Source organism: Nannobrachium achirus (genome assembly GCF_963921795.1).
Source record: "Nannobrachium achirus genome assembly, chromosome: 17".
NCBI lineage: Eukaryota > Metazoa > Chordata > Actinopteri > Myctophiformes > Myctophidae > Nannobrachium > Nannobrachium achirus.
The window spans coordinates 2118423-2142147 of record NC_137824.1 but is presented as its reverse complement, the minus strand read 5'-3'; the positions used below and the strand labels follow the sequence as shown (position 1 = coordinate 2142147).

The 23725-nt window shown below is 44.6% G+C and overlaps 1 protein-coding gene across 1 annotated transcript in view; it reads right to left on the bottom strand.

The window, feature by feature from the left end:
• Window positions 1-21664, bottom strand: part of LOC308302051 (dual specificity calcium/calmodulin-dependent 3',5'-cyclic nucleotide phosphodiesterase 1C-like) — a gene marked incomplete at both ends in the record, with an annotated part of 499975 nt that extends 478311 nt beyond the window's left edge. The window contains 3 exons of the mRNA XM_080746221.1: window positions 668-836; window positions 6311-6361; window positions 21580-21664. Coding sequence (XP_080602347.1) covers window positions 668-836; window positions 6311-6361; window positions 21580-21664 — 305 coding nt within the window. The remainder of the gene's footprint in view (window positions 1-667; window positions 837-6310; window positions 6362-21579) is intronic.
• Window positions 21665-23725: the final 2061 nt, after the last annotated feature.

Genomic DNA, 23725 nt, shown 5'->3' with positions numbered 1-23725 from the left:
GATGATGTTGATGATGATGGAGAACATTGTGAAAATAGCAGATCTACATGCTCACAACGCCTCGCGTTGCGAGGCGTTGTGAGCATGTAGATCTGCTATTTTCACAATATCTGCGGAACCGAGTCACATTAAATGTAATACCTACAATTCCAAGTGCTTGTCATGGTGGAGGTCCCCAGTTCAAATATGTTTATTTTGGGGGTCACAGCCTAAAAAGGTTTGAGAACCCCTGGTATAGAGCATTAACACATTCATCCACCAGGGGCATTGACAACTCATTCTTATGACTTCCTGTCTAGCCAAGATGCATAAAACTTTTTTTAAAGAGAAAACAAAAAAAAAAAAAAATACAAATAAGCAAATATTCGACTTCGGTGAACAACGTCGAATAGTGACTTTGATATTCGAATATTCGAATATTTGGTGAATGCCCTAATGATGATGATAATGATAATGATAATGAACTTTCTGTTAAGTGAAAACTCACCAAGCGGAGGTTTCCCAAACAGATCAAACAACTGAGTAGGATACATACATGGGGGTGCACATAAACAAAACAGTCAACAAGTGTATATGTGGGGATGAAAATCAATCAATCAATCAATCAATCAATCAATCAATCAATCAATCAATCAATCAATCAATCAATTAGCAGACCGTATCAGACCTGATAGCGGTCTTCTCCATAGCAGCGGGTGTGTCTACACCGGGCAGTGGGTCGGTCAGGATCTCCTCAGGGCTGCGCGGGTCAATCAGGATGCCTCGCTGCTTGTCTCCGTCCTTGATGGCCACACCTGCGGTGATGGCGTTCCACAATGCATTCTGGGACTGAGAGCCTGCACAGGAAATGATGTGAATGAAAGGAGGGGCTTCAATCTAAAGTGCCGTTCACACTGCGTTTTGGCAACGAGAATAATGCAAAAGGAAAAGTCAGATAGGCCTTCCGTTCAGACGACAACGGCATTTTCGGGGGGTTAAAAACAGAACGGTCTAGAAACGTGGAGTAGGGTGGAAAAGCTGACCCCTCTCTCCCCTCGCGTCACCGTGTGAGCAAGAGAAACGCAAAAAACAACAACGCACGATAAAGTTATTATTATTATTACATTATTATCCATGACGGAGGTGATGAGCCGACTCTGTTATGTGAATAATCTAATAATAATAATAACTTTATCGCCGAAAAAAAAAAAAGTTCTCTACGGTGGCGGAAAGAAGTGACGGAGCAGGACGCGAACCCGGGGCAGTTAGATCACAAAAGCAATTCCTTAACCACTCGACCAGCAAGGCTCAATGCTAAGTGGGGCTTTCTGTATATATTAGTAGGAGAGAAAACCCCCAGCATGCATTGTTGTTTTTTGCGTTTCTCTTGCTCACACGGTGACATGGACACTACATCATTTCGGCTTCATATGAACGCTTGATAAAAAGGCAAAACGCAGCGGCAATATCCCGGGACCTCGCCGTTTTCTCTACAGAGCGTTGCCGTATGCAGAGTTCGAGTTACGTGGGTGCCAGTGGGGTCTTAGCTCCCATAGTTAAAGTCTGGGACCCCATAGTCAACAACCCCCTTTGGGGTCTCTTTTTTTCTAAGTGTGTTTTTTTTTTTTTTTTCCTCGTTTTTTTTTATTTTTTATGTTCCATTGGAAGAATTTATATTATTTATGTTAACTAGATATACTAAATAAACATGTTAGACAGTAAGACTGAACAATGACATCACACCGTTTAATCCTACTATTCATTTTATTATTATAAATCAGGCGCATTTAATGTGGGGTGTGAGTCTTCCTTTACCGTCCGGGTTATAACACACTCGCTGCAATGGTTCCTACCTTTCCCCCAGGGCCGAGGAGGCCCTGGATGCAGACCTACCCAGCTGCGTGGTCTCGCCATGGCCTGGGCATGGGGTAAGCTAGGAACCACTGCATCGAGTGTTTGTTCTAGCCACGGCCCGGACGACAAAGGAAGGCGGACATGCCGGACAGCAACAAACAACCAAACAAAACAACGCTGTCTTCTGAGCAAGACTGTAGCCTTAGTGTGCCTGTGCCCGTGACAATGTTTTTTTTAGTAAATAAATATGAACCCGACCCGCCTTGTTTTGAGAAAGAAAAATACCCATTTTAGCCGACTTTATGCTACCAGAACGGGAACTTTTGGCTGGATGGCTCAGAGCTCAGATCATCAGATGGAGGAATTGGGAACTGGAGGCTGAGCAATAATGGTGAGTTAATATGAACAGAAAAGACTGCCTGGAGTTGTCAACATAGCCAATGTGAAGCCCGAATTAATATTGTGAAAGGAAAAATATGATTTAATATAGGAAATACCCGTTTTAGCCGACTTTATATCCGCGAAATACCCGATTTAATATGATTTAATATAGGAAAGTACCCGTTTTAGGCGACTTTATATCCGCAATTACCCGATTTTTTCAGAATAGGGCTCCCATAGCTCTGTGGGGATAACTCGATCACTGGCCGTATGTATGGGGCCTAAATGTGTTGGTGAACCAAAAAAAGCTGCAAAACAATCATCCTATTTGCACAAATTAATTTGAGGGCCTAAACATACTCAAACGGTTGCACAACATTGCACATGTGCCACATGAAAAATTATGTATTTTAATTTCATCTTGAAAAGGGGCATGGCCTAATGGTTCAATAGAGCCTGCAACAAAATTTCAATGATAAAGACCCACAATACGGACTATACAGTAGCCTCGGAAACCCAAGCTTTTATTTTGGTGATAGGAAGAAAAATAAAAGTAACCTGCTGCAATTTCTGGCATATAAGTGGGAGGCGGGCCATGGCACAGATCGTGAACCAATAGGATCCACCGGCTGTTTTCAGCAGGTGAATCCGCCCCCTCTATAAGTCTCTTGGAGCCATGACCTAAACCAAACAGGAAGTCAGACATTTTTAATTCATTGTGGCGTTTTATTGCATTTCATGACATTTTCACAGGTCGTTTTTTTTTATGAACTTTTTATGAACCTACGAAGATAGTCAGATCCACCTCAAACTCGCTCAGCGCACACAACATACCTTAACGATAAAAAGTCAAAAGCGTGAGTTTTTGGAAAAGTGTGTGACATTGGCAATGTCACACAAATACACCTCAAATACACCGCTCACTTTCATTTTTTTATCTTTGTCATATATTGGTTATTCAGGTCACATGACCAGGAAGAGGTACAAGGTTAACTGAATTGTGTAATACACACTGGGGGATGTAACGTGATGGCACAGTTTGGGTTGAGTAATAAAGCAACTGTAGTTTTATGTCTGATTTAATTCAGGAGGACTAATTATAATGAAGATATGTTGAAAATGGATGAAATCGTCCTTTAAGTAAATGAAAAAGAAAAGAAAAAGGAGCTCAGCAGACACAATATAATTCTGAGTGTGAATGCATTCTCTGAGAGTTCAATTCACACAGTAGATAGTTTCATGTCAGTAATCTATGTCTTGCTTCCCCCTAGTGATCGTTTGAACTCCTTACAGCAACTCTATTGCATGTTGCCTATGATCACTGATCAGTGCATTGCAGTGCATTTACTTCAGTGCTGTGCTTTGCTGAAAGGCTCTTTCCCCACAATGAGGAAGGGTTAATGGCCAACGTGCAGCAAATTTTCCTGGCATAGCAGTTTATTTTTCCCACAGAGATTTCCTGAATCTCTATGGGAAAAATGCATGGGCATCAAATCCACCGCTCACTTCAAACTTTCTTTTTTTTTTTTTTTTCACAATATCTTTGTCATATATTGGTTATTCAGGTCGTATATATTGGCTGTGACTCGTCATAATTGTCATTAAGCTTTTTATCGGTAACCAGTACCCGCCAATTTGCATGTTTCCTATTTTCAACTGAATTTTGGGACCTAGCCCTTTCAGCAAATAGTCCCTAAAACGTTGCAGCATTGGTCTGGCGACCCCCGGGGGTTCTTGAGGGGGGGTTCCACGGGGTCCCCACCTAAATGCACTGAGGGATCTTTAACTCCGCTGAGGAGCACATAGAACCAAATGGACCCTTTCAGGGCTGTAACTCTGTATACAAATGAAATCAAACATACCCTTACGGGCCTGTAACTCTTGAGATCAGGGCAGGATTTTCATGGAGGCCATGAAGGCCATGACCGCCGTTGCCCCTCAGTTTGGCCTTGTGCCCCTCAAACCAATGGCATGACCTGAGGCCACTGTGGCCTTAAAGGACAACTTTAGTTTTTTACAACAAGGGTTCATATTTTAGATTGTAATTAAAGAATATAAAAGATGAGTGTTAAAATTATTTCATTTACTTCTTTCTATTGTTTTAGAGATTCTTATTTCAGTGGTTGGGGCATGCGTACAAGTGGCTAAATATGTCATTTTACACAGAATAAGCCCATTCCCAAGATACAACACAACCTTTTATGGTTGGATGTGACTTATGGGGGCTAGAAGTGTTACAGTAAATAGCAATAAAGAAACTGCTGGCTTATTGTGTATAAAAATACATATTTAGCCACTTGTACGCATGCCCCCATGCGTACGCATGCCCCACATTTTAGCACGGTCAACGCGATAAAACAATAGAACGAAGCAAATGAAAACATTTTAACATTCACTTTTTCTTTTCTCTAATTACAATCTAAAATATGAACCATTGTTGTAAAAAACCAAAGTTGTCCTTTAATGCCCCAGCTGACTGTACCACTTTCTCATGTGTCTCTTTCTGGTCAATATGTAGACAGTAGACACCGGTGTCCTGTATATGAGTGTTTTTTGGTTGGGATTCTGACATCTTTAAACCAATCCAGTGACTTTGTTGGTGCAGGGCTGAGCATGGCAGATTGTAAGTACCATCATTTATCTATTTCACTGCAGATTAGGGTATCATCCCTAACCCTTAAATTCAACAAATTCTTTCAATGGACTAAAATCTTGTTTTATTTGATGGCCTTCCTGCCCTGGCATTTGGCCTTTGTGCCCTCAAAGAATTGACAACACCAAAGGCCAAGTGGCTTTGCCCCTAAAATGAAGACATTCCAGGCCTGCTTGAGATCGTACAAATGGAACCAAATGGTTTAATTTTCATGCTTGTAAAACAAATTGAAGGATTTTACAGTTTGGGGTCCCAGAGATAAGAAGATAAGGACTCCGTGGCCTAATGCAGTGGTTCTCAACCTGTGGGTCGGGACCCCCAGGGGGGTCCGCAAATTATGTTGGGGGTCCCCAGATGATTAGCTTAATGTGAAACATTGTTTTCTCTCTCAACAGTAAACACACCAACATAAAGTTTAAGCGTATAGAGGGTATCTGTACAATTCTAAAGTGACAATTGAAGGACTTTTTAATACCTCTAAAATGAAAAACTAAACATTGGCCACATTGTGAAATATTAGAGGCAGAAATTGTGAAAATAGCTGATCTAGATACTCACAACGCCTCTCAACACGAGGCGTTGTGAGCATGTAGATCTGCTATTTTCACAACAGAACCGCGTTATACAGAATGTAATGCCTCAACTCTTATGTTGCATTCACACTGAGAGAAGCCAAGCTAACTGTTTGTTTGGTAATTCAATGTATTCTCTATGCAAACCAGCTTTAAAACTTTCCAAGCTTTTTTTCCAGCTTGGACATTTTAAAAGCTGGTTTGCATAGAGAATACATTGAATTACCAAGCAAACCATTAGCTTGGCTTTTCTGTATGTGAATGAGGCATTAGTGCTCGTCAGGATGGGGGGTCCCCAGCTAAAATATGATTATAGAACCACTGGCCTAATGCATATCAATCTGGGGGTCCTAACATATCGTCTCTGTCGGGTGGAAACCTCATATGTCCAAAAACTGTTGCTTTTCAGGATTCAAAAAGTATAGCAAATTGGCAAGCTCAAAAGGCGGTGCAGCTCTTCTACTTTTTAAGCTTTTGTTTGACACTGTTAGACTGATCAAGAAGGGCATTAATTTACGGAAAAAAAAAACTAATAAAAAGAAAGTTAAATACGGATGATGGGAGGCTGGAGCTACACTGTAAACAAATAAAAGTTGTGAAAACTCAAAGTTCAAACTTCAGAAAACATTTAAGTTAGACAATCAAACATAAAACTTTAAGTTTTGCTTAAATTGGTTTAGTTTGTTTATCTTAACAGTTTCAGTTGCCTCAACTTTTATAATTTTGGCTTGAGTTGGTCTAACTTAAAATTCTCAGTTGCCCTAACTTAAAAGTTTTCTGAAGTTTGAGTTTTCCCAACTTTTTATTTTTTACAGTGTTCATTCCCGACAGCAACGATATGAGCAATCCGAGGTAAGGTGTTCAAACTTACGTGTGAAGCGAGAGCGTGGCCGTCGATTCCTCTCACCAGCCTCGTTGGCAACTGCAGAGAACGACAAACAACCAGCGAGCAGAGATTAATGCCTGAAAATGTCAAAGAATTGCAGATCTAATGTAGGGCTAGCTGTCACAATGATTACACAATCGTCTAATCTAAATTATTTGAAAAGAATCGCAAATATTTTGTCATAATCGTCATCATCGTGAATGTTGAAAAATGTTCATACATTACAACCATTTTCAGAAATAGTGGAAATAGCAGACCTACAAGCTCACAACACGTCGCGATGCGACGCGTTGTGAGCTTGCAGATCGGCTATTTCCACTATCAATGTTATTTTTTTAAGTAGAAAGTTATCAAATATGTCAGTAATTTCTTTTAGTTTTTTTTTTTTTAGGTAATGTGTCATATCTGCCATGTGCAACTTCAAAGCCTAAAAGCCGAACAGAAATGTAATTATCAAAGACAAAAACACAATTAAATCGTTAATCGCAATTATTTGAGTGACAATTAATCGTAATGTAAAATGTCATATCGTGACAGCCCTAATCTACTGTACAAGTTGCTGCAACCCCTATTGCCCCTTTCTCATTCTGTTTCAGTTCTTTATCGTCATCCTTAAAGTGTTAGTTTGCATTTTTGAACCCAAAGCTGTATGAAATACTTGCCAGTAATCTAGTCAATTAAAAGGCATTAATTGGTTGCCCGAGTCCTGTGGTCAGACTTGTGGTCATTTTTTTCTGCTGAATAAGAACTAGTTCCATTGATTCGGCCAGCCCAATTTGTTATAATAAACAAATCCACAAAACTGCCGTCATTATTATTGTTGACATATCCTCAGTGTTGGGCAGTAACAAATTACTAATAATATATTACTGTAATATTATTACTTTATCCAGTAATGAGTAAGCTATTACTCTGCCAAAACCGGTAACATATAACGCTTTACTCCTCCAAAAAAAAACACCTCGTTACTCGTTACCAGCTGCAGGGCCATTTGAGTGTTTTTGTTCATTCATCTGCTCAATAGTAGCAGCACGTTGCCGCTGGGGATGGGTATTGAGAACCGGTTCTTGTTGAGAACCAGTTCTTGTTGAGAACCGGTTCCCGGTGGATCGATTCCTTGGAATCGTTAGCCAAAGTCCTTAAAGGTGATACACCATGCATTTAAAAAGTATTTATGTCATATTGTTTATGTCCCAAAAACGTTTTTCAAAAGGTTTGAGGCTAAATTAACACTCCTGAATAGAGAGCCTCAAAAACGTCCGTTTATGACGTCACAAACGGCAGCAAATCTGGACAGCCTGTTTTGAGAACCCGTGGGATGCTTTTAACCTCCACCTTCCCAAAACCAGAGAAAGACACAACGGTCTGAAATGGGACTTTGTGAGGATAGAAGGTGCTAGTGGGACCCCAAAAAAAGGTTTTAAAATAGGAAAAGTGAATTTTCATGGTGTATCACCTTTAAGGATTCCGCTATCGATGCTCGCAGATGCGCGATGACATCACGCACGCCTTGCCTGCCTTGTTTTGTTAGACCGCAGCTAGCCTGGGACGGCTTCAAATTTCGGGCTTTTGATCCGGTCGGGAGCGGATGGGCTCCTACGTCATTTTGTATTCAAAACGGACTACAGTTTGGCAGGAAACACCAAACCGGAAACAGTTTTAACCCCTACTTGCGCATGCGCTAACTACTTGCGCATGCGCTACTGGGTTGAAACTGTTTCCGGTTTGGTGTTTCCTGCCAAAGTGTAGTCCGTTTTGAATACAAAATGACGTAGGAGCCCATCCGGTCTAGACCGGATCAAACGACCTGTTTAGTAAACGAAGACCAGGCTTTCCCCCAGCGGAAAGCCTGGTGACGCGAGGTTAGACCGCAGCCAACATGTTGCAGAGGAATGTGCATGTTAATGTCACAGTCATTGTGGCTGCACCTGTGTGATAGCCTATGCTAGTTTTGATAATGAGGCGTCAGCTTTCCTTCCTAGCTCACTGCATGGACGGAGACATGGAAGTCTCCCCGTTCTGTGTCCGAGCTAGTGCCCTAAAAAGTGTGTTTTGCAAGCCGCCTCCTCCCACGTTATTACTAACACAAAACGATTTGCATGTCCAATGTGCTCTGTTGCTGAATGCTCCCCTATACTGTAAATCCAATGTGCAAGAATGAAACGCGTGTAAATCCGTTGTTCCAAACTGTAGAAGTGCTGTACTGCAGCTGCAAGGAAGCACAAGCAGCTGACGTTCACTGTAAAAAATGACGTGCCTTCACGTTCTGACCACCGCAAAAACGGGACGTTGGATTGAGCACACTGTAAAAAATAAAACATTTTTGGTGAAAAATTACAGGAGGAGCATAAGGGGGGGAGGAGGTAGAAAAGAACATTGGCCACTATTTCTGACCAGCCCCCAGCATGGCTGCAAGCACAATAGATATCGTCATCTATTCAGAGAATATCATATAAAAGAGAATGCATGTTAAATGAACCCACTAGTAGACTACTTTTTCTGGATCTAAAAGGAGCTGGCTAAACATATTGTGTGGTTGTACATCTCTTTTCTTTTGCGGGGTAACAAAAAAGTAATATAACTTAATATATTATATATTACTCTTGATTCCAAGCAATAAGTAATATAATATTATTACTTTTTCCAAGGAGTAATAAGTAATAAGTGACGATTACTAACCTAAGTAATATTGCCCAACACTGCATATCTCTACTATATAGAGCGATTTTCGTTCAACTTAGACCCCTCTGTCACATGGTATTATTTTTTTATTTCGAGTATATCACTGCGCCGCATCCCGCTAAAGCACACGCTCCCAAAACAAGCTGTTCCGCAGTCACAGCTGCCACTCAAAGTGACTACTGGCCATTCACAGCATGTATTTTCCCGGGACAGAATGTCGGGTGTGTCAGGGGCGTCACACCAAATTCTGGGCCCTGGGTACAAGGATTCACTGCGGGCCCCCCATGAATGTTAACTATTGAAAAATAGCAGATATACAAGCTCACAGCGCGGCACCGAGTGCCGCGCTGCGAACTTGTATATCTGCTATTTTTGAAAAATCGTGAAAATGTGTGCAAGAAACCTATGTCAAGGACCCCCAAGATGATATGTATTTGGCCACGGACCCCGATCTAAAAATATTTAGTTCCAGGGACCCCCAGAAGCAAAATTCGAGTTAGAAATGTTCGCTTAAAAAAATACATATATTCAAAGATGTTCACACATTTTCACAACTTTTTAAAAATAGCAGATCTACAAGCTCGCAGCGCGGCACTCGGTGCCGCGCTGTGAGCTTGTAGATCTGCTATTTTTCAATAGATAAAGTTATTAGGGCCCCTCCACCTTGGGCCCCAGTAACTCAGTCCCACTTTCCTACCCCTTGTGACGCCCCTGGGTGTGTTCTGATAAACGAAAGACCAGAGGGCAAACCAGTGCCCTCAGTTCCTATATGAGAACGCACCCTGGGTTAGGAAAAGACCTGCCCCCACCTGCCTCTGATTGGCCTAAGTAGATCACGCTTAGATATTGGCCTGTATTTATTCCAAGGGATCACCAGCCTTGAGGAGGGATGAAAAATATTGTCACTGTCGGGCTGAAGCCTCGTATCTCCAAGTTTCAAATTTGTAAATTTTTCGTAAAGTAAAGCCCTGCTTCATCACACAAAAGTAGTGAAAACAGAAGATCTACAAGCACACAACGCCTCGCACCGCGAGGCGTTGTGTGCTTGTAGATCGGCTGTTTTCACTAGTTTAAATCATTCTAAAAATGATATACTGTATACAAAACGGTTTTGGACATGCAAGGTTTACACCCGACAACGACGATATGCTTGCTTCCATTCAATATAGGAATATAAATATTGTGCGTGCGTGTGTGCGTGCGTGTGTGCGTGCGTGCGTGCGTGCGTGCGTGCGTGCGTGTGTGATTAATCAGTGGCAGTAATCAGCAAGTGACGATGGCTTTTTCCATGTGTGTGTGCTGACATCACTCACTCACTCACTCACTCACAGACAGACAGACAGACAGACTCTCTCTCTGTCTGTCTGTCTGTCTGTCTGTCTGTCTGTTTGCCCACACAAGCACCTAAACACCAAAACACAACAACGTTAATTAACCCTCGGTTGCCTACACTTTCACTGCCAGGAAAATCCCTGCCTGTGTGTGTGTGTGTGTGTGTGTGTGTGTGTGTGTGTGTGTGTGTGTGTGTGTGTGTGTGTGTGTGTGTGCGTGTGCATGCGTATGTGCTTGTGTTTTCCAGCCTGTTGCTATTGGTACCCAAGAACTCTGTGGAGACCTCATTACCGCACGCACGCACGCACGCACGCACGCACGCACGCACGCACGCACGCACGCACGCACGCACTCACACACACACACACACACACACACACACACACACACACACACACAAACTTGTGCGCGTGCACGCATATATGTCGCTAATGGTCCCCATGGTGACTGTCATCAAGCACTCCCACTCCACATACAGTACACACACACACACACACACACACACACACACACACACACACACACACACACACACACACACACACACACACACACACGTTTTGATGTTGATGACCTTATTCATATTTTCTTGACTATTTGCATTTTTGGATAGGCCTATTTGACTCCATTTCTAGGTGGACGGGGGAATAAAATCAGTAAGTAAATACAGATATAGTGAAAATAACATAAAATAACAATGAAAATCTCACAAAAATAGTAGTATCTTCATGCTTACATGCTGCTGATTAGCTATTTTCGAGATCAGCAGTGATGGAAGAAGTACTCAAATGTTTTACGTAAGTGAAAGTATCAATAGCACAATGTAGAAATACTTTGGTACAAGTAAAATACATTTTGAGAAAAAGTGCAAAGGTATTGGCATCAAAATGTAGTCAGTAGGAGTCATGAGGAGTCAGTAGGAGTCATGTGGAGTCAGTAGGAGTCATGAGGAGTCAGTAGGAGTCATGTGGAGTCAGTAGGAGTCACCATGAATTCAAGGAATAGATTTGCCTCCTGAGTTAACTGGGCCTACCTGAATAGATTGGGATATATCTACGCACCTGTATTTTAACATCAGTTATTATGGTGGTACTTGGAAAGACAGATATTTTCTGAGGTGGCGCTTGGTGTAAAAAGGTTGAGAACCACTGAAGTATTAACCTTATTCACCTGGCGGCCGTGTTTGAAATTTGCATTGAAACCGGGTGGTAACTGGGGTGGCATTTCTGTGAATATGGTCAATAGGGCATTCATTCCTGGAGCAGTCAGGGAGCTATGTGTAGATGCTTTTTGTGGACTTTAGCTCTGCTTTTAACACCATACTCCCTCACAGACTGGTGGATATATTGGGGGAAGTGGGTTTTCCACACAACACCTGTATGTGGATTAAAAGCTTTTTGTCTGGTCGCAGCCAGAGGGTGAGAGTGGGCCCTCACACGTCCACATCCCTTAGCCTCAGTACCGGCTCCCCACAGGGCTGTGTCCTGAGCCCGCTGCTCTACACCCTCTACACTCACAGATGCACCCCCGCCCACCACAGCAAAACCATGGTGAAGTTTGCGGATGACACCACAGTAGTAGGGCTCATCTCCAAAGGGGATGAGTCTGCCTACAGGGACGAGGTGGTGCAGAGAGAACAACCTTCTCCTAAACACAGCCAAGACCCAGGAACTGGTCATCGACTACAGGAAGAATAAAACGGACATTCCACCACTGATCATCAACGGAGACTGTGTGGAAAGGGTGTCCTCTTTCCATTTCCTGGGAGTCCACATCGAGGAGGGCTTGACTGGACTGTGAACCCCTCTGAGCTACTGAAAAAGGCCCAGCAGAGACTATACTTCCTGAGGGTGCTCAGGGGTTATAACATCTCCCAGAGACTGCAGCCCTCATTTATCAACGTGGTGCAGATCAAAATTTGGGTGTACACCGAAATTTAGGGAAGTCTCGACATTTATCATTTCAACTTGACTTTGACGTTGGTGTATGGTAGGATCAAATCTCACGTCAAGTCCAGAGGTGGTGTAGGATTCATCCTACACCACTTTGTTCCATTGTAGACGTGCGGAGCAGCATTGTCTAACTATTTGACAGGCAATGGACACATCGAATCCACTCGAAAATGTATATCCAACACAATAATAAATAATCCTGTGAAAATATAACATTTTATAAAAGCATATTATAGCCAGCTACATCATGGACATGCACGCCGATTTTATTTCCAAGTTACAATGACAAGCAATTAAAATCTAGCAATATGGAAGCAATCTATTGTTAAGTGCATTAACAGTCTAAATCTTAAGATTGCAGATCTGGCTCAGAACAAGCACATATATAGCCTACGTACGAACGCATGCGAGAGCATTTTCGGGACCAGCACGGCGCCGCTGTGATCTTACATTACCGTGAGGCGTGAGCCTCCAATTTATACAGTGACGCGAGTCCTTTTAAGTATGGATAAAACCCGAAGATCCAAACCTGGCTGTGCCCAGCCCAGCGCACGCACGCTGCGGATGATTTATTTGGGGGTCCACGGCCCACCGGGGAGAAGACCAGCCTGTGCGGGAACGGTACATGATTCCAAGTTCAAGCACTCAAACGCGCATTGTGCTCGTCGCCGAAATTGGGTTAAATTTATATCCAAAACGTAACTGTGGGGTCTCTCAATTTATACAGTAGCTACAGTACTGTAGTAGGCCTACACTATGCTGGAGTTAATGATGAAACCCGACGTGGTGAGCCTGTGACATTCTTTTCGTGGACCGTGAGGTATCCAACTATTATAGGCTACTATGGAGTTATGTATTAAGGATAAAACCCACCCGACGCTTCAAACATTCAGATTATAACTGCCTCCTTGTCAGTATCTCTCAGTAACATCGCATGCACGGCATCCCGTGGTTTCAGGAATACATGATTTTTTTTATTTATTTTTTTGTAACCACTCAAACACGCACTGCGCCGTGCGCCGTCGCCGATATTGGGTTAAATTAATATATTCCATTAGTGACAATGACTGGTGTGGTGTCACTCATGTAGGCTGCAAGCTTACTATACAAAATAAATGGTAATAATGGTTCCACAGTGAACCAAAATGCTGCTGGGCTTGGTGGTGTGTGCGTGCGTGCGTGCGTGCATGCCTGCATGTGTGCGTGGTCTGCGTGGGACGCGGACATGGGAGTGAACTTGAAGCGTGGAGTAAACTCTCTTCTATTGGCTTTCCTTTCGTTGTTAGGTCGTATTCGGGTTGTTCTAGTCGTAAAATCGGGGCGTTTCGAGAATAATTAAGGGCGTGTTATTTAAATTTCAGCCTGCGCATTTATCAATGCTGGGATCAAATGTATGCCAGGTGTGTCTGTTTAGGACGTTTTCGTAAATGCCACGCAAACGTTGCCATATGCAAAATTTAGGGGAGAAAAATACACAGTTTTTTAATGCTGTTGGAACAACAAAGGTTCAGGAGTACAGACCACACCGGAGAACTATCTCCTCCCTTCTCTAACGCCTCCGATCTAACCTACCTTTCTCCTCCCTACCTCACCTGCCTCAGATCTCACTGATAACAACTCCTCCCTTATCTCCTCCTACCAAGCAATCAAGGGTTGTATTTATACACGACCACCTCCACCTGCTATCCTCCGATCCGTTTCTCGCATGGACACACACAAGCTCAGGCTCACCAACGCGTCCCTGGGTCAACCGAACCGATTAAATAATATTAACTACAAACGTAGGCCTACAATTCCTCCTCCTACAACCCACAACAGATGCCAGCTCGTACTCCAGCGATGCCATGCCATCACTTCTATCCAGCACCAGCAAGCGAGATCAAACACCAACCTTACAGTCCTGTTTTCATTACGTGGCCACTAACTTTAACATGTTTCGCCAGCGGCCCGGCTCCACACGCCGTCTCGAGGCAGTCCCGGTTCGGCACATCACAACACCACCCCAGTCCTATCCTCACACAACCAGTCAGTCCAGTCCCGACCGCCACGGTGTTCAAGACACCTCCGCGGCTAGCGAAATAGCCTATTTCTCCCACGCCGCCATTCAAAGCCGGCTCGCTCCACGGGACTCCGCTACAACTCACAGCGATGACGTCACTCCCAGATCCAGAGTTGCTCAGCCGTGCCCATGATTTCCTGTCCAACACTCAAAGCTAAGTATCTTTTCACACACCCGACTCCTATACCCACAGCACATCCTCACCTACTCATTCGTCAACCTCCACCATTCTACATTGATTCACTGAATACTATCAGTCCCAACAACAATACAGGCTAGAGCAATGGTATTTTACAATGATCATTTCCATTGCAGCCCTACATTCACTGTAATCCAACAAAGCTCTGAATCATATTCTTCCATACATCTATCTGTCCATAGTCACCACTCCTCCCCCCATCGTCCTCACCAGCTCACCATCTTGTTCTATATCTAATACACGGTGTTTAAGGCTAACACCGTATGATCCTAAACTGCTTATCTAATCATCCATACATCCACCCATCCCTTCGGGTTATTAACCACTCCCCACACTATTTCTCTCATCAGCGTCCCATTGCTCTATTGATTAAAACGTGACATTTTACCTTCACAATGCATGGAACATCATCCATTTGCAAAACAAACACTCACCTCCCCACATTCTCCACCACCTAATCTTCATGCATACATTTTTACGCACGTGCTCTCTGCCACCTCCATGTGTTAATTGTCTTGCAAACGTAGGTCACAGTTAACTATGAAAACTGTCACACCTTGTCCATACACATGTCTGTGAGTGAGTAATGCCTCAATGTCTATAGCTGCTAACCCGTTATGACATCTATTGTCGTGACATCTCATCGTGACATCATATTCTGCCTGTGTCCCTTGTATGCCTTTGTATGCTACTAGAGGTTCGCGGCCCTTCGGGCCGCTTGCATCTAGAGATCGCGCCTGCTTCACAGGCGCTCACAGCTACGTTGCAGTGCAGTGATCCATCCACATCCATCCATCCATCCATCCACGCATCCATCCATCCATCCATCCACATCCATCTATCCATCCATCCATCCATCCATCCATCCATCCACATCCATCTATCCATCCATCCATCCATCCATCCATCCACATCCATCTATCCATCCATCCACATCCATCCACATCCATCCATCCATCCATCCACATACATGCATCCATCCACTTCCATCCATCCATCCACATCCATCCATCCATCCACATCCATTCATCCATCCATCCATGCATCCATCCATCCATCCACCCACATCCATCCATCATCCATCCACATCCATCCATCATCCATCCATCCACATCCATCCATCCATCCATCCATCCACATCCATCCATCCACATCCATCCACATCCATCCATCCATCCATCCATCCATCCACATCCATCCATCCATCCACATCCATCCGATAATGACACATTGCTCTACAGAGGATTTGCTATACCGCATGTCTAGAGCTGACCCACGACATCACATTGTTGCGACATCACATCATCGTGGAATTTGTTCTGCTAATATCCCTCGTATGCCCATTGAATGCTATGCCGTATGTCTATAGCTGACCCATGACAACACATTGTCGTGACATCACATCGTCGCATTACATTCTGTCCCTATCCTCGTATGCCCAGGCAGAATTCCACAGTAACCATTGCACCATTTAAGGCAGGCTCCCAAACTACACCTACCAACATTGCATCCATAGCTGGTCTAGGCCTCTAGCCACAGCCAGCGATTGCCTGCCTGGCTTCCAGTGCTAACCATTACAACATCCCCCTCTAGCCATTTCAATTACGGCTGCCTTCAGCCCAGTAACCATAGCCAGCGACTGCCTACTTGGCTTCCAGTGCTAAACCATTACAACTTCCCCTTCTAGCCATTTCAATTACGGTAGCCATTACTATCACGGCTGCCTTTAAGCCTAGCAGCCATAGCCTGCGACTGCCTACCTGGCTTCCAGTGCTAAACCATTACAACATCCCCTCCCACCCACAGCTGCCTTCAGTCCAGCAGCGATATAGCCAGTGACAGCCTACTTGGCTTCCAGTGCTAACCACGTTCACAACTGTTCCCTTGTTTGTTTTGTCATGCAATTTCCAGGTACGAAGTTCCACAGCCCATGTCGCATGCCCACCCATACCCACCACCTCCAGGCTCCCTCAAAGCAGCCCATGATGAATACCTCCTCCTCCCTCCGACCGGCACAGCGTGCCTCCTCCAACCGGCACAGCGTGCCTCCTCCTCCAACCGGCACAGTGGTGCTCCCTCCCTTCTCCTCCCTCCCTCCCCCTCTCCCGCCCTCCTATGCCTCCTTCCTTCCCTCCCTCCCTTCCTCCTTATGTGCCTCCTTCCCTCGCTCCTTCCTTCCTTCTGTGCCTCCTTCCCTCCCTCCCTCCCTCCTCCCTTCCTCCTTCCATGCCTCCTTCCCTCCCTCCCTCCCTCCCTTCCTCCTCCCTCCCTTCCTCCTTCCGTGCCTCCTTCCCTCCCTCCCTTCCTCCTTCCATGCCTCCTTCCCTCCCTCCCTCCTCCCTTCCTCCTTCCATGCCTCCTTCCCTCCCTCCCTCCCTTCCTCCTCCCTCCCTTCCTCCTTCTGTGCCTCCTTCCCTCCCTCCCTTCCTCCTTCCATGCCTCCTTCCCTCCCTCCCTTCCTCCTCCCTCCCTCCCTTCCTCCTTCCGTGCCTCCTTCCCTCCCTCCCTCCCTTCCTCCTTCCGTCCCTCCCTCCCTCCCTCCTCCCTTCCTCCTTCTGTGCTCCGTCCCCGCTAACCGCCTCCATTTCTAACCTCCATTCCCCCCGTTAACCCATGCCGGTTCATTCCATTATTCATTCCATTATTCTTCTCTATTCCCCACTTCAGCCTCCACCATACCAAATGCATTTCTACGTCACAAATGTTTCCATGTCACAAATGTTCAATAAATGCAACTCAACAGGTTCTCTGTACCCGGTCCGTCTCCCACCATCCCCATTCCCCCTGTTAACCCACGCCGGTTAATTCCATTACTCATTCCATTATTCATTCCAGGTCCAGTTTTCATTCCAGGTCCAGTATCCATTCCAGGTCCAGTATCCATTCCAGGTCCAGTATTCATTCCAGGTCCAGTATTCATTCCAGGTCCAGTATCCATTCCAGGTCCAGTATCCATTCCAGGTCCAGTATCCATTCCATTCCAGGTCCAGTATCCATTCCAGGTCCAGTATCCATTCCAGGTCCAGTTTTCATCCCAGGTCCAGTATTCATTCCAGTATTCATTTCAGGTCCAGCATCCATTCCAGGTCCAGTATCCATTCCAGGTCCAGTATCCATTCCAGGTCCAGTATCCATTCCAGGTCCAGTATCCATTCCATTCCAGGTCCAGTATCCATTCCAGGTCCAGTATCCATTCCAGGTCCAGTTTTCATCCCAGGTCCAGTATTCATTCCATTATTCATTCCATTATTCTTCTCTAATCCCCACTTCAGCCTCCACCATACCAAATGCATTTCCATGTCACAATGTTTCCATGTCACAAACGTCTTCGTTTCGTTGTTGTCCGTTTTGCATCTGTTCATGTTTCCCTCGTCTGTTTTGTCATACAATTTCCAGGTACGAAGTCTATTTAAAGGTTAAAGCAGGCACAAAAGCCCAGGCTTCAGCCTACTCCATTTTGGTCTGATCTAGTGCATCCTATTAATTTACTCTTAAAGACTAAATCAACTACTGCTACGATTACCTTAACCCATTCCTCCTGTCCACCCGTGCCATCTGAGATCCACCAGATCTTGTCGCGGCTTTTTTTGGCCCCCGTACCGTCCAGCCGCTCCTTCCTCATACACCCGTACAACCAATTGTCACCCCTATCTACACCCCATATCGTTCACACCGATCGAACTAAACTAACCTTCCTTTACTCTCCCGGGTTGTTCCCAGGAAAAGACCCCAAGGGCGCTTGCCTCTAACTAATGTATGGATCAACATTCCATCTGACTTAACTTACAACTAATTTACACCAACGATGCTATCCCTCTGAATTTCTAGCATGGCCCAACTACCTGTCCACTTCTCTCCCTGTCCTGACTCTCCACAGATGTTCTCTCCATACCTCCCACCATCCCATAATCGAGTGCCTCGTTCCTCTACCTGCGAAGTCCGTCTACATCCGTTCCAGTGGTCCAACCCTGCCCATGCCATGTGTTCGTGACAAATAAGCACCACTTTTTGGGGCCTTAAAGCGTAAATCGGCGCCACTCCAGATCCATGGACCTCGGCGCCACTCCAGATCCAAGGACCCCAAAGCCAAACACCCAGGGTTCATCGCCCCCTGGAACCGCTAACTGCCACCTGCTAGCACCCAGATCAACAAGCCTCATCCTTGCAGTCATTTCCCTAAACTCTGCGTCCCCTAGCTAACATCGCACACCATTTCATCCCCCTGTTCACATCGCAATCATTCCACCTCTCGTTAACATCACACACCACTTCATCCCCTCATCCCACTCGCCAGACAACCCTCCGACTTTGCACCCCATCCCTAATACCGTAGACCATCTCATCCTTCCCTTCATCCCCCCCACTCCTTCTGCTCTAAGCCAACAACCGTTCGCCCCCCCATCACTCCCCACCCAACCCACATACTTCACACCTTTAACCTCTCATCCCTTTACTCCATCCCTCAATCAGTCTCCATTCATACACACTGTATCCATTCAATAAATGCAACCCAACTGATATTGTTTGATGGTGTGGTCTTTGCTAGTGAAATGCTGTTGGAACAACAAAGGTTCAGGAGTACAGACCACACCGGAGAACTATCTCCTCCCTTCTCTAACGCCTCCGATCTAACCTACCTTTCTCCTCCCTACCTCACCTGCCTCAGATCTCACTGATAACAACTCCTCCCTTATCTCCTCCTACCAAGCAATCAAGGGTTGTATTTATACACGACCACCTCCACCTGCTATCCTCCGATCCGTTTCTCGCATCCCTCCACCACCCCAATCTCCACACTTTTCTCATGCGCTCCACTAACATTTCCTTATCCTTTCCTTCAGGTTCCAGATGGGGCCTTAAAGCGTAAATCGGCGCCACTCCAGATCCATGGACCTCGGCGCCACTCCAGATCCAAGGACCCCAAAGCCAAACACCCAGGGTTCATCGCCATCTGGAACCGCTAACTGCCACCTGCTAGCACCCAGATCAACAAGCACACACACCTCTTCAGCACCACTCCATCCTTCCATTCACCCTCATCCTCGCAGTCATTTCCCTAAACTCTGCGTCCCCTAGCTAACATCGCACACCATTTCATCCCCCTGTTCACATCGCAATCATTCCACCTCTCATTAACATCACACACCACTTCATCCCCTCATCCCACTCGCCAGACAACCCTCCGACTTTGCACCCCATCCCTAATACCGTAGACCATCTCATCCTTCCCTTCATCCCCCCCACTCCTTCTGCTCTAAGCCAACAACCGTTCGCCCCCCCATCACTCCCCACCCAACCCACATACTTCACACCTTTAACCTCTCATCCCTTTACTCCATCCGTCAATCAGTCTCCATTCATACACACTGTATCCATTCAATAAATGCAACCCAACTGATATTGTTTGATGGTGTGGTCTTTGCTAGTGAACACTCCATTGATAATGAGGGCCTGCGTGTGTCCTTTTATCGGTGCTCTAGAGAGCAACTTAACATACTGTATTTGTGTGTGGTACACCTGCTGCACAGCAGCTCAGAGGTTAAAGATCCAGAGGGTCATAAATACAGCACAGAGAATTGTTGGCTGCCCTCTCCCCACACTGGAAGAACTACACAGGTCCCGCGCTCACAAAAAAATAGAGAACATTTTAAAAGACACTTCCCATGCCGGTCACTCCCTGTTTGATCTGATGCCATCAGGCAGAAGGTACAGATCGATAAAGTCAGGAACAACCAGGTTTAGTAACAGCTTCTATCCCTCAGCGGTAGTTACACTGAATGCTGCTAAGAAACATTGATCTGATGAACATACATGTTTGATGGTGCTGTTTGGGTTTAAGTGCAATATGAGTTTGTGCAATAACAGCTGCTTTTATTTACATGTCTGTCTATGCTGTGCATGCTAAGTGCAATAGGGGTTGTGCAATGATGGGAAGTATGGTTCTGTGTTTGTTTTGTTTTATTGTTTTAGATATATTTTTGAGTGGTGATGCACTGATCGTTTGGCACTTTTAATTTAGTTGTACTTGTGACAATGACAATAAAGATCTATTCTATTCTATTCTATTCTATTCTATTCTATGAAGGAAAAAGGCACTTCACACAGTCCTCATCTCACAATACCAACAACTTTGATTGGTCCCCATGCACCCCGCTCCTCCGATCAGAACAATACTGATTATGCCAGAAATCCCAAGGCGACACACACAGACACACATGCACACAATCTCTCTCTCTCTCTCTCTCTCTCTCTCTCTCTCTCTCTCTCTCTCTCTGATAAGTGCCACTCAGTGCTGCATCGTCACAGAAGAACTTGGCACTCAACCAAACCTTTCGTCCTCCCATTTTGACAAGGTCACAGTGGAGCGTGTGTGTTTGGAGTGCAGGAGGGGGAAAAGAATTCAGGAAGGCTGAAGAAAGAAACAAGCTATTCATTGTGTTTATATTATGTTACGGCTGGAACAACTGCATTGAAGGGATAGTTCACTTTGAAACATGTTTGGGGTCAATTTAACGTTTACTCAGGCTTTTGTGTGCATCCCAGAAATTCAGTTTTGATTCAGTATTTAGAGATTTGATATTCATTTTAACAGACTCTTCCTATATAAATCCATTGTATCTTCAAATTCCACACGGCCCTTCTGACATTGTCTAAATTGTGTGTGTTTCTCTTTAATAAAATTGTTCTTTCTTTCTTTTGAAAAACAAAAACAACTGGTTTTAAAGTGAACTGTAACCTCCTGTATTTGGGAATATTACAGTAATGTTGCCCATACCAAAGATGAAACATTAACGAAATATTAATTCACTAATGTCTAATCCTAAAACTAACTCGAACCTGAATCTTTTTTGTAATCTCTAAAAAATTGTATTCAACCATAAAACAAAGTCTGTTTCTGAAATTCTACTATATACTCACAAGTATGGTAGCCTAGACATGCACGCACACACACACACACATACACACACACACACACACACACACACACACACACACACACACACACACACACACACTGTACTCCTCTTACCGATGGTGAAGCTGAAGCCATCGATGCAGAAAGTTGCACTCCGGCACTTTTTAAGTCCTTGCTTTTTAGATGCTTGCTCTGTCATTTTAGCCTTTTAACAAACAAAACACAACTCTCCTCTTTCTCTCTCTCTCTCTCTCTCTCTCTCTCTCCCTCTCTCTGTTAGTGAGAGGAGAGAGAACAGAGATTGGCACTTGTTGCTCTCCCAGGAGAGGTGCTTACTGCAGAGATGGAAAGCCCCCCCCTCCCTCCCCTCCCCTCCCCCCTCTCCACCTCTTGTGCACTGAAGACTCTCATCTAGAAGCACATTTCTATTGATTATATATATATATATATATATATATATATATATATATATATATATATATAATTGCTCTAAATACCATTTGGGCATCAGATGGTTGTTGGTCGGCTCTTCGTTGCTTCGTTTACCCTTCCCTTAGCTTAGCCGATACATATCATATCTAAAGCATTCTGATCCACAGTGGAAACAGGTCTGGATAACGGAGCGGGGAGCTCTTGTCACAAACTCAGCCTCCAACCCACTCACCCGAGGTGGTCGGAGATATCAGTGAATTTGCTTCCCCAGAAGATTACTCTGTGTAGATTCTCTGCTGGGCTGCTCTACATTCCGACATGTCTCCATTACGACATTGACTTCTTAGTGTCGGAGTGGCAACACTTCCAAAGAGGTTAGGTTTAGGGTTAGGGTTAGTGTCTGAATGGAGACATGTCTGAATGGAGACATGTCGGAATGGAGACTTGTAACCGATTATCTGTGCCGTCTTTGATCTGGCCTGTAGAAGATTTCGCTTGACTGCTTTTGCTTGTGGTGTGCATAGTTTGGAGCTGAATATATGTCAGCGTATTGTCTACCCGCTGTGGCCCGTTGTGTCCATCATCAGGTGAGATAAAGGAAAACATAACTAATCATAAGCCTATCCATTGTGTTGCATAGCTGCTGGTGGAAACCACTCTCCTCTGTGGCTTGGGCTAGGTATGAGAAACAACAATGCACTTTCATATTCTTACATTTTCTTGAATAGATTTGGTCAGCTCTGTAAAAGTTATTCACTCCCCTCCATGTTATTCCAGCATTTTGAAAAATAGCTGTGTAAACTGTATACACAGTAAAAACTCTCATTGTGTACACTCTCAGAGATAAAATAATAGGCGGTTACATGTCTCCTTTCCGACATGTCTCCATTCCGACACCCTATCCCTAACCCTTACCCTAAACCTAACCTCTATGGAAGTGCTGCCACTCCGACAATAATAAGTCACTGTCGGAGTGGAGACATGTCGGAATGGAGAGCAGTCACCTTTGTGGGCAGGCACCTCGTCTCTTTCGAGGAATGTTGAAATAAAAAAGAAATGTTTAACTTGACCATCACGATAATCACATCACATAGTGGGACAAAGTAGGTTATGAAGTCAACATGTCATCTTCAGCCTACTTTCAATCTGTTGGTGCACTGGAGGAAAGAAAGAGGCTGCCACTTGGCTACACTGTCTTCATTCTTTCTGCTGAGATAGATCCCGGAGTTATCTGCATCTAGGTCAGGAATAGACAACAAGGAATCTGTTTTCATAGACCCAATTTTTCCTGCAGCAGAGACCATATATTTTCAAACTTGGAAGTATTTGCCCTGGGAGAAGCTGATCTCTAGGGAAGGGCTATGCTGCTTTCTACCCCTACTTAGAAACACCCCTATTCAGAAATACCCCCACTGAGGTTATGTTTAGGGTTTAGGTTAGGGTAAAGGAAAATAAATGGGTGTGGGTGGCGGGCATGATGCTAGAGCCTCCAACCACTGCTCGACTGTGTTGAGACTGAGGTAAACATGATTTTTGTTAAAGACTCGTGTTATTTGTTTGAGATTGGAATTCAAGAGCAGGGAAGGGATCCAACACAGGGTGGGGCTGAGAATAACCCATTCCGTATTTCACAAGTTGAATTGCTTTGCAATACAAGCTGAATTCCCACACTGTGCCTGCAGATTGAGACATTCCAGAAAGTACCATGTCAGACACTTTGTTTTCAATGAAACGTTTTATAATGTAAGCATCTGGCACCATCTGGTGGTTGTGATATTATCTTGCAGCTCATTCTGTTGTGAGTGGTCTGGTGTAGGTAAGAGTGAGT